The following is a 12,495-nucleotide window of genomic DNA, read 5'->3' as shown; positions in this document are numbered from 1 at the left end:
ATTATATACTCCTCATAACACAAAAACGAGGGGTCACAAAATGAAATAGGCAGCAGGTTTAAAACAAACAAAAGGAAGTACTTCACACAATGCACAGTCAGCCTGTGGAACTCTTTGCCAGATGATGTTGTGAAGGTCAAGACTATACCAGGGTTCAAAAAAAAACTAGATAAGTTCATAGAGGATAGGTCCATCAATGGCTATTAGCCAGGATGCACCAGATGCAAAACCATGCTCTGAAGTGTCCCTAGCCCCTGTTTGCCAGAAGCTGGGAATGGGCGACAGGGGATGGATCACTTGATGATTACCTGTTCCATTCATTCCCTCTGAACCACCTGGCATTGGCAACTAGATGAACCATTGGTCTGACCCAGTATGACTGTTCTTACATTATCTCCCATCCGGAGATTGCTGCATTTCAAAGATGAGTAAAATAAAAAATTTGGGAATCCAATCAGGATGTAATTGAAACAATAATATTCGCATTAACACACTGCACTTCTACAGCATAATTTGAATTAAAGATGACAAAATGCTTTATAAACATTAGTGATTTAAGTTCCACAACACCCAGGTGATGTTTGTAAGTATTATCTCCATTTTACAGATGAGGAAACTGAGGCACAGCGAGTTTTGAGTGACTTGTCTAAATTCACACAGCAAATCGTTGGCAGAGCCGGGAAGATAACTTGGGAATCCTGGATCACAGGCCCATGCTCTAACCACTAGGAAACACTGCCTCTCCAAATGTGAGTTATTTACACACATTATGAGTTATATAGTTTCTCTTTCACATGAACTGTCATCTATTATATTGCCACATTTGCTAATAGTTACCAAAGCTATTTGTGTTTTAAACAGTGATTTGCACACTCACAGCTCTGTGTTTATTTAACCATGCAGTGGAGTCATTATGTTGAGATCTTGGCAACAGTATTAATGCTTCATAAGCTCAAAGCATTGTATAAATGATATAGTAAGTTACAGCAATGCCATAAATCCAAAATTTGGAATGGGTCTAAGCAGGGCTTGAAAAATCCATTCAGCTCGGGCCAGTAGAAAACATACCTGGGTGATTGTCAAATCGTCAGTTCTTACACTTCTATGTTTTAAAAAAATCCAGCCCTTATGGTTATGAAGATAATCTTCCAAATGGAAATTCAGTTTAAATCAAAGTCCTGTTGATTTCATAAGTCTGCAGTCTTACAGCTGTGTTGCTGCTGAAAGCTTTTCCAGCCTTTTTCCAAGCTTCAGAGGGGTAAATACAGACCGGTCTGGACAGTTTTTGTTGCTGCAGGTGGGAACTCTAGTGAAGCTGACAAGAATCAGGTCAGTTTCAATCTGAGGCTCTTTGGGAAAAGCTCTGAGCGGCAGCAGCCATGGCAGGCACTGGGACTGTGCACAAGGGAGGACCACCCAAAAGTGGAGCTTGTGGAGGGGAGTATATCAATGGAGATACCCATCACTGCCACTCTTTCAACAGCTGGCAGGCTCTGAGGTGGGAGAGGATACCCAAGAAGTAGGAGAATTCTCCTAATAGTCACAGGGAGCTGAGTGGTTTTTGTTTATCAATCACTTACTAGCTGGAGGCTTCAAAAGATAAGACTGCCAAACAGAATCCAGAGACAGCAAGTTGGGCAGTATCTTGGCTTCTCCCTGGGGCATTGATTGAAATATATTCATAGATATTAAGGCTAGAAGGGAATATAATGACAATCTAACCTGACCTGCAGACACAGGCCATAGAACATCACCCAGTGATTCCTGCTTCAGACCCATATCTTCTGGCTGAGCTACAGAATATCTCTTAGAAAGACATCTAATCTTGATGTATAAACTTCAAGTAGTGGAGACTCCACCACACCCCTAGATCATATGTTCCAATGGTTAGTTATCCTCCCTGTTAAATATTTACTCCTTTTTTTTCTAGTCTGAATGTGTCTGCTTTCAGCTTCCAAGCTTCACTGAATCTTGTTATGCTTTTGTCTGCTGGATTAAAGAGCCCTCTGCTGTCAGAAATCTGTTCCCCATGTAGGTACTCATAGTCCTTAGCTCGGTCCTCTGACTGTTAGATGTTTGCTGAACTTTTGAAGCCAGATGTGCAATTGAAGGGTTGGGGGTGAGTGTATAGGTAGAATTAGGTTTTGGATGGGGAGGAGGGTGTAAGGGTATAGAAGGGGAAGGTGATTGATGGGATAGAAAAGAGAAGCAGCATACTTTGGAAGAGATTTTTTTTTCCTGGCTGGGCAAGGTGGAAAAGAGAAAATTCATAGAAAAAGGTGGAGGTCCCACTGGAGAGAAGGAAAGGAAAAGGGATATAAGGGGTTGGAGGGAGAGAAAAGCATCGGAAAGAGAGAGGGAAAACAATGTGAAAAGAGATACATCATGAGCTATTACAGGCCAAAAAAAGAGGGGAAAAACGTGAAATGAGCCAGTAGTGGTCAAAAGGTACAACACAAAAGCATGAGAGACAGAGTAACTTTTGTTAAGAATATAGCAAGATGGTTGACAATGTTATAATTTGGTACAGTGCGCAATAAATGTCAAATTGTTGTTTTAAAATGAAGGGAATGTGGCTTTACATGTATATTTCAGCCTGGCTAATAGGGACTTAGGGCCATATTTTTAAAGGTGTGTGTGTGTGTGTGTGTGTATATATACACCTTAAAAAGTACAGCCCTTAGGCTCCTAAGTCACTTAGACACTTTTGAAAATGATGTCTTTAGTGCTCAGATTAGTAGGGGACTCGTACATTTTTCAACCCATGGCCTGAACACAAATGCCAATTTGGGGAAATTTTGGATCTCAGTTTTGTGACTTGGGCCCATCACTGCTCAGAATTACAGTCCTAGCCTTCAGGATCTAACAAAAGTGAAGCTGGGTTAGAAGGGAGAAAGCATTTCTTAATACATAGCTATCTTCATTAATAGCAAAGGGACCAAGGAAGTGAGTGCTCCAACTAAAACTGTCTATGTGTAAATGTTGTTTTGATTTTCAAGTTTGTTCTGGCGTGAATACCTTGCTGTAGTACTGAAATGGTATATTGGCTTTCCTTTAGAGAGCATGTTCTGGTGGTTAGGCTAGAGGATTCAGTCACTGATCTGGCTCCATTCCCAACTCTGCTACAGATTCAGTGTGCAACCTTGTGCAAGTCATTTCACCTCTTTGTCTGAGTTTATTTAACTATAAAATAGGACTAATAGTTCTCTACCTCACAGGGGGTTCTGACGCTTACTTCAGCAAGGCTTGTACAATGCTTTGAGATCATTAGATGCAAAGTGCTGTAGAATGGCAAAATGTTATTAATCTTTGATTCTCATGCAGTTAAGTATAGAGAAATTGGAATACTTAGCTCTTTGCCTCTCAGACTCCCAGTCATGTCTATCTTGTATTTTTATTAACTTGTAAAATAAGTTTGATAACGCCTGTCAGTAATGTTATAAGAGTACTGTGTGTGAAGGTAATAAATTCCCCACACATTGAAAGTAATGTAATACCACTCTTCTCTTCTTAAATCGTGATAAGATCATTTGGCCAACGTAGAACTAGGGTTGGCTTCTATTCAGAAAAAAATAGCATTTTTTAGAAGGACTTAGATTTCCTCTTGAAATCACAGGCCTGAGTCCTAACCAGACCAGAAAAATAAAGAGGGTGAGACCAAGTAATAATTTCTAAGCAGCTCCTATAGCAGCGGGGGGCAACCTGCAGCCTGCGGGCCACACATGGCCCGTCAGGGTAATCCACTGGAGGGCTGCCAGACAGTGTGTTTACATTTACATGGCTGCCACAGCTCCCCATGGCCGCAGTTCGCCGTTCCCGGCCAATGGAAACTGCAGGAAGCAGTGCGGGCCACAGGGATGTGCTGGCCACCGCTTCCAGCAGCTCCCATTGGCTGGGAACAGCGAACCGCGGCCACTGGGCGCTGCGGGTGGCCGTGCAAACGTAAACAAACTGTCTGGTGGCCCGCCAATGGATTACCCTGATGGGCCGCAGGTTGCCCACCACTATACTATAGGCTAAACACTGACACTGCTAATCTGAACCAATCAGTCTGATTTTTAAGAAGATACATGCTTTTGTAGTACACTTAAAGCTGTAAAAAGCAACCCTTCAAACCGTCTTTGTATGGCTGACATGTCTCTGATTTGAATGAAGTCCATGGAAGTAAACTTCACGACACTTATTCCTTGCTAAAAACTCATATCTGGGTTTTCTTGTTGATTGATGAATCACTGAGTGTTGTACTCCAACACCTTTCAAACAATGCTATCCCAGGGAAATTGTGTGAGCAAAAAAAGACTCAGAGCAAAAAGTATAACTGATAAAAACATGAAAATCATTTCTAAAACCATTACTGCCTGTCACTGGCATTGTGAGGATTTACAGTCTGCTTAAAACAATTTAAAAAAAGGAATGATCAATATACTTGGGGCCTAAACTAACAAGGAGAGAACAATTTAATCCATTCCCAGTGCTGAAATCCAACTTTTACCTGCACGAAGTACTGCTCCAGTGTTTCCACATACTGTCCAATGAGATAGCTAACTGGAAGAGCTGGTGAGGGGAGGGTGAATGGTCACTATTTGCCTCAAATTTTTTTGAAAGAAATGAAAATGATCTAAATATTAGGAGAAATGTTTCCTTTTCTTGGCAAGAAAAAAAACACTGAAATTTTTTTGGTTTAACTAAAAAACAAATATTTGTGTCAGGTTTTGGTTTTACGTTGTTTCTGTTAACGTTTTTATGTGAAAATTAGTTGCTTTTTAATTTTGATTAAATGAAAATTTCCGTTAAAAATTATTGTTTGGAAAAAGTTATTTTTATAAATAAATTCAAGCATTAATTTTTACCAGTCCCTATGAATGGTCGCTTACCACAAATAACTATCAAATAGTGCACCTGACAGAGTAAGCTTGATGTCAAGAAGAGTTGGTAGGAGTAGTTACTTTAACCTTGTTAATGTGAGGTTGGTTTGGGTTAACAGTGTGGATTAGGAAAATGACACGGATTGTGAGGGTCATTCATTGTGAAGAGTGTAAGGAATATGATAGCATCACTTCCTGTGCTGCTGAATACCACGGTGAAGGGGAGTATCTTCTTCTGAGGTGCAATCCAGACCAGTGACAGGTTGTGTTACCATCTGCCCTGCAACCTTGGGTGCCTCTCATTGCTTTGCTGCTGTAGCGCCCACCTGCGTTGCTCACAAACAGCCAAGCAGCATGCAGGTCACACTCTGAGCATCTGTGAATAGCTGCAGCCCTGGTCCAGCAACTCTGACCCCAGCAGCCCATCAGGAACATACCAGCCACACTCTGGCTTCCAGTAGCCTTGGTAACCACTTGCAGAGTGGCCCCAACGCACTCCCAGTCATGGATTTTCGCCCCAAATGTGTGTTCTGCACTGTCCAGACCTCTCCTGGACAGTTCAGATATTATAGCTCCATTGCCTCTGTAAGGGATCAATGTACAACAGTTTGCTACTATAATTGGAGTTACTAAACATAGAATGAGAGACCCCTCAGGAGGTCATCTAGTCCAACACCCTGCTCAATGCAGGACCAACCCCAACTAAATCAAACAATTTAGTTTAAACACAACATTGGATTAGTTTTGATTAGAGAATAAAACAAGTTTATTTAACTACAAAGAGAGAGATTTTAAGTGAGTACAAGTATAAGTCATTATGGTGACAAGAGAAATAAAGATAAAACACTTACTAGTAACTAAGGGTATGTCCACACTAAAAACTTAAGTCGACCTATATTAGGTTGACTTACAGTCGCTGCAGTAATTACTGCTGTGGTGCATGTCCACACTACCCTCATTGGGTCGGTGGTGCGCGTCCTTACCTGGAGTGCTTTCACCAACCTAAGAGGGGCAATGTGGGGAGATGAGAGCCTGGTCTCTCAGCTCCACTGGCAGCTACGTGGAGCCCAGCTGCCTCACAGGCTCCTGGCAGGCTGTCCCCCTCAGCTCCCCATTCCCCACTGGGTCTGGGGGAAGCTGCCCGGGGCTTCTTGCCTCCCTGTTCCCTTCCGGGAGTGGGGGGAAGCTGCCCAGAACATCTCGCTTCCCTGTTCCCCGCTGGGAGTGGGGTCCAGCCATCAGGGCTTCTCACCCCTGAGGAGGGGGGTCCAGCCACCCAGGCTTCTTTCCCCAGCTCCAAGTTGCCCAGGCTTCTCACCCTAGCTCCTAGCCAGAAGCAGAGTCCAGCTGTCCAGGCTTCTTGCCCTGGCTCCCAGCCAGGAGCGGGGTCCAGCCACCCAGGCTTCTCTCATGGCTCCCAGTTGGGAGTGAGGTCCAGCCGCCCAGCTCTCCAGGGGAGCAGGGGGAAGCTGGGCTCTAGCTGCTTGGCTTTCTTGTGAATTTTACGGCTCCAGCACTAATAGTTGATGTAAGTAACACAGTGTCTACACCGACACTGTGTCACCCTAACTACACTTACTTAAGCCCAGCGCCTCTCATGAAGGTGGTGTGAAAGCGTAGTAGGGCACTTAAATCAGCGGGAGCAAGACTGTAGCATGTACACTGACATAATTAGGTAGACGTAAGCTGCCTTACATCAACCTAACTGTGTAATGTAGACCAAGCCTAAAACTTAACAAACTACATGTGGTTCAAGGTAAAATCTTTATCATGTGATCCCAGCAACAGGCTGACCAAATTCTCAGGCTAATGACCACATTAATGCTTTACAGTTATATAGTCTCTTTTGTATAAGGATCTCAAACAATTTTACAACAGTTGGGATCATTGCCCCCACTGGAATTCCCAGATACAGAAACTGAGGCACAAAGAAGTTGCCACGGGTCACACACTGAGTCAGTGACAGAGTCAAGTGCCGAACCCAGGCACCCTGACTCCCAGTTCCTTGATGTAATCATAAAGTGCATGATGCCTCCCTGTTACCGAATGCACCCTGTATTCATACCCTACACGCTATTGTAATAATCTTTGTGCAAAATATGACTTGTGAGGTATCCTTTGAAAACTAACTCATTGATCAATAATATGGTGAAATGTGTGTAGCAACATTATATGTATAGTTATGAACATAAGCTGAAGTTGTGGCTGAAATGTGTTTACTGGACAAGTCTAGGGAGGGAGTAAATCTGTTTCTCAGAAACAAAAGGCAAGCTGATGCCTCTAGCCAGGTGACATCAAAGTTCATTGATCATAATTCTAGCATCAAAAACAGTGCAGCTTGGTTGATAGTTTGGTACTGAATTAATGGTAATTGTTGTATTGAAGGTGTAGTTTAGGTCCAAACTCCACTGTGAGTATCTGCAGAGTTGATCATAGCTGAATTTACACCAAAGAAGCACCTGTTGAAAGAGAGATGCAAATCTGCCACAGAAAGGGCAGAAAGAGGTGTTTTGTTTTTGAGTTTTCCAGAGATTAACCCCTCCAAGAATCCCTATGTGATCTGGCCCGGTCTACAGCTATTAGGAAGCATTACTCCTTTAGCAGTGGCAGATGCTTCATGATTACTGAAGCAGCTCCATAAACCACCTGCAAATGCTCCACAGACCGCAGTTGGAAAGCCACTGAGGTTAAGAAAATTGGAAGAGATCATCAGTAGGCTCAGGAAGACCATGTAGAACTGAGTAATTGGCTATGTACATTATTGGGGATTGTCACCTTCAATGGAAGTAGTAAGTGTTGACCACTGAAGCAGGGGAATGATACCAGACAGTGCGAACCATTGGTCTGATGAAACAAGCTGATAGGGGTGATGTGATGTCTGTGGCCAAGCTGAAGGTAAATGAAATAACCACAGAGTGAATTGCTGAGAATATGGATTGTAGGATGCACTAGAGACACGAGGCAGATGGGATGATTCTGGGGATCTTTGTGAGACTGTGGATTAGTTCTTCTATTTCACCACCCTGGCATGAGGCTAAACTTGCTGCTGGAGGTAATGATGAATCGTTAATGAAGATCAGACTGCCTGACTAACGGGCCTGGCGCTGAGAGCAGAAAGTTTTGCAGATTTCTGTGTGTGTGTGCACTTGCTGCTACTGGTGTTCCTGGTGGGTGGCTGAATCATCCTGATGGCATTCAACAGGAGCCAGCTGCTGAGAATATTAAAATGCAAGCATTTATTCCTCTAGAGAGACAGTAGCATCTGCAAAGTTTTCCTGTCTTGATAGTACAGATAATCCCAGGGTGCATTCTCTAGTAGTTTTAACTCTCTGTTCATTCATATGTTTTCTTTAAACCTTTGTCTCTGCAATGAAGGTGAACTTAGACCTAGATCAGAGCTCCCAATTGTTGTATGCAGGCAGTTTGCAAGCCCTCATCCAGGCTTACTTATCAGGTGAGTTATGTGGGGAGAGGGAAGTAGGACTTTATCCCATCCTGCATGTCTTTTTTCACCCACTACTTATGGTCTTAGAAGGCAATGCGCAATCAGTCATGGCTGGAGTCTTCCATAAGGCCATGTTCCTACACTATCGAAGTCAATGGGAGACCAAAGTCAGCAAGGTGAGACCCTGAGGATATGTCTACATGGCAATTAGGCACCCCTGGCTGGCCCATGCCAGCTGACTCAGGCCGATGGGGCTCGGGCTAAACTGCTATTTAATTGTGGGGTAGAGCATGAGTCTTGGGCAGGAGCCCGAGCTCTAGGACGTTTTGAGGTGGGCCAGCTGCGGGGGCCTAATTGCAGTGTAGACATACCATAAGAGAATAGGCTGTTGACTCGATGGAGCAACATGTTGATTTTGTCCACTGTTTTTCATATTATTTATTATTTCTGGAAAGTTATTGATGTGCATGACACTTAAGAGACATATAAAAACAAGAGCTCCATGCCCCAAGGAACTTAGGCCCAGATCCTCAAAGGTATTTAGGTGCCTAACTCCCATTGAAATCAGGGGCCTTACAGTCTAAGAACCAAGTCCAGAGAGGTGATGAGCACCTGCAGCTTGCATTGACTTTCATAGGAGTGGTAGGTACTCAGCATTCCTCAGGAGCTGGCCATAAGTTAGACCAAATGGTACCATAGCACAGTGAGTAATAACCAGATTTGAGGAGGAAGGGAAGGATGAGGGCTACAATAATAAAAGATCATGAGAGATTCTTCTGTGAATTAGTTTACTTAAAGATATGTATCTATATATTTTCCTTGCTTTGAGTATATTAATATATTAATAGTTTGAAGGAACAAAGTACACTAATAGGAGATGAAAGGTATAGATTCAGGGCATATGATGGCATGAAAAAAAGTGCAAAATCATTTGTTGGAGAAGGAGACACAGTGAGTTGAGACAAGGGCAGGCTTCAAGGAGGGCATTAGTAGGGGAAGAGAGACAAGATGTAGGCAGTGCCAGAGCTGTGCGGAGCTTTGAAACTGAGGATGAGGTGTATGAATCTGATGCAAAAGGAGGCTGGAAGCCAGTGCCAGAGGCTCAAGGGAGGGCCATCAAGGCTCCAGTTCAGCAAGATACTTAAGCATGCACCTAAACCTAAACATGTGAATAGTTCGGTTGAAGTCAGAGGAGTTATTTTTAATTGATGCCACTGTACGTAAGCGGAGGGTTGGCCCTGCTCCTCCTGACTTTGGCTATTTGTTGTGTCTGATCTAAAAGAGGAAACCAGCACATTACAGCAAGCAGTGCAGCACTCTGAATCCATTCTTGTTTCCACCTTGTTTCATTCCCAAACACCATACTGTACATGACTGAGTGACAACAGCAGACTCTGTACCTGATAGGGTGTCAGCAAGTCAATGTTTTGACAGGATATTACATATGCAATGACGGGGACTGCAAATCTCACTCTGCAAAGTTTATTGATACCCCCTCTTGTGATGTGACAGGCCAGGAAAATTGTTGCAGGAGAGTTTAGATCTAAACAGCAGTGACTTTATTGCAGCTCCTGATTTTTGTCTTTCCTTCTAAAGAGCTGCGAAAGTGTGTAAGACATGAAGTCAGAGCTTAGTATGGCATCATCAGAATGATGGATGGCTCAGAGAGTCCGTTGTGCTCTCATCCTTTTGCTTGTGAGTGTTATAATGTTTTATATTTTAAAAGATGATAATTTTAAGGAACTCCTGCACAAAGGTCTTTGGGCTTTTTAACAAAGAATAATTTCATGAACTAGCCAGGGTATTACTCATTGCCTTCAGCTAGTAAACTGTGTCATAGGCTCTGGACTACAAATAATTAAGTCTCTTTTAGCTCACGTGCTAAGGTCTTTTGCTTTCAGAGGAGTATCTGAGTTCTATCCCACTTAAGCACAAGTGCAATAAACCTGTGGTGACTTGTGACTTACAGGTTTGTTACAATAAATAAAAACATGATTTATCCTGAATAAGGTGACACGACCAAAAAAGATCCTCGAAAGCTCCCAACAACACTCAGCAGCACTTCTCCTAAACATACATTACTGATGCTGCCCCCCATTTAACAGCAGAAGGGAACAAAAGAAGCTTATGCCCCACCCTGAAGGATGCCACACATGTGATTTGGCAACCATAAGAGAAAACAACCTTCCAGATTCAGGCCTTTGACAGAGAAGTCCCTTCCCTCCCCATTGGATTATTTTTAGGGATGGACTGGTCAGTAGTGACTATGTTGATAGTTTCAGGTGCTGTAACAGAACAGAGGGTATCGACATGGTCCCTCAGGTATATTGCTTAATAGAAAGATGTTGCAGTGTACTGGCAGAACAACAGCCAGTGTGTAGCTCTCAAAGCCACACAGTTTATAACTCGCCTGTTCTCATGGCCCTGCATTCTCCTGTGCTGTGCAATCTGTGAGCAATCTGAAGAAAGGATCAAGTCTGTTGAAAACATGTTCGTTTTTCCACTGTATAATTTTTAGCAGGTCTGCTAACTTCAAACCAATAGTAAGAGAGGCAGCTTTCCCTTACTTTAATGTCTCTATGTTTCATCATGGACATTTCATCTCCTCTTTTCACTGCTTATCTGTGCTACATATGTACCACTGCAGAATGATAATGAGACGAGGGTTAAAAAAAACAATGTTTTGAGCTGTCTCTTGTCCTCTAACAGCATGATCCTCCAGGGTGATACCCCTCTCACCCAGCCTAAGCAGCTAGCAAAGAGAAATTTGGACACAAATGCAACCACCAAGAATGAAGTTGTAGTTCTGAGCTACGATAATACATTCCATCCTGAGGAGGAGGGAAAAGCCTCAGTGGAGCAATTGTATTTCTGCAGAGCTATGACCTGGTTCTCCATCCTGTGTTTTGAAACTGCATGAGATTGTTTGAGTTACGTTTTTGGCCATGGGAAACTGTAAGCCTTTCAATTCCATCAGTGTTGTCCACACTGGCAAATAGCAGGGAGGCAGGGACTGTCCCTTATTCACCTGGAAATACTGTGTGACAGTTCAAGACAACTAAGTGGTAAACTACACAGTAACTGTGTGATAAATACGATAGTGGTAGTCACTGCAGCATTGCATTTTACTGAGTTAACCCTTATGCAAACATTGGGCCCAATGCTATAACTTTTTTAAGTCCAGTCCAGATAATGAAAGTTTCACTGAGTAGGAAACTGCATGATCGGGCCTATACTGCAGTAAATAAATGTGCCATCAGCATGCAATACATCTCATTCAAGTTTATGTAACCCATCTCATTCAAGTTTATGTAAGTCCCTTGCAAGGGATTGCATCATTGATTCAGTCCATCTCACTCTCAACACCCTTTCCCCATCTTTTTTCCCCTTCAGTTTCCATTTCATGGATGAAGAGAATAAATTAACACAATCACTTTCATCTTTAGGTATCAGAGTTAACACCCAATTGAGTTGAATGGAGCAGGTAACACCTTTCTTAAAACTGGTTTCAGAGTAGCAGCCATGTTAGTCTGTATTCGCAAAAAGAAAAGGAGTACTTGTGGCACCTTAGAGACTAACAAATTTATTTGAGCATAAGCTTTTGTGAGCTACAGCTCACTTCATCGGATGCGTCTCTAAGGTGCCACAAGTACTCCTTTTCTTTTTTCTTAAAACTGTTGCTTTAAGCTCTTTTTCTGCAGCCTCAGATAGACAGCCCTGCATCTGCTCACACATGGCAGGTTCTTTTAGCCACTTAAAGGGGGTAGAACATTTTTTGTTGTTGTTTTTTTAATGAAAACTTAAATTCTGCAAAACCACACAGTACAGCCAATTGACCGGTGCCGTTCAATCTGTCCACTAAATCAACCACTGAAAAAGCACTTGACTCAAAGCTAACACCTTTCATACAGCATTATCTGCATTTTCTGCATATCTCCTGCATTATCTGCATTTTCTAAACTTCTTCCATGCCCATTTCTCATTTAATAGGAACATTTCATTCTGCTTTGCTTTGTCTACATTTTTTGAAGCTTTAAAATATTCCCATTGCAGGCGGACATTGCACTGTCTCTCTATCTGGGAAAAGGAACTTTATTCCCAAATGGAAATACTTTTGCATCAAGGGAAAAGTTAGGAAAAAGTCACATTCCCTGAGTGGGGATCCAGACAGCCTTGACTCCTCTA

The 12,495-nt window shown here is 42.7% G+C and overlaps 1 protein-coding gene across 16 annotated transcripts in view; it reads left to right on the top strand.

The window, feature by feature from the left end:
• The window catches only part of ZBTB20 (zinc finger and BTB domain containing 20), a 668,337-nt gene that overhangs the window by 531,461 nt on the left and 124,381 nt on the right, over positions 1-12,495 (top strand). For 15 of the 16 annotated variants that reach the window (XR_005226808.2, XM_043538684.1, XM_043538685.1 and 12 more), the window contains one exon: positions 608-749. Coding sequence is in view for 3 of the 16 variants with exons in the window: in XM_043538684.1 (XP_043394619.1) it covers positions 748-749 (2 nt within the window). In the remaining 13 variants the exon portion in view is untranslated. Of the gene's footprint in view, positions 1-607; positions 750-1,930; positions 3,719-12,495 lie in introns of those variants that run through there. The other variant, XR_005226810.2, reaches the window with a different exon arrangement.

Source organism: Chelonia mydas, chromosome 1 (assembly GCF_015237465.2).
Source record: "Chelonia mydas isolate rCheMyd1 chromosome 1, rCheMyd1.pri.v2, whole genome shotgun sequence".
Taxonomy (NCBI): domain Eukaryota; kingdom Metazoa; phylum Chordata; order Testudines; family Cheloniidae; genus Chelonia; species Chelonia mydas.
Note: the sequence above shows the minus strand (reverse complement) of the source record. Positions and strands in the feature narration are given on the sequence as shown.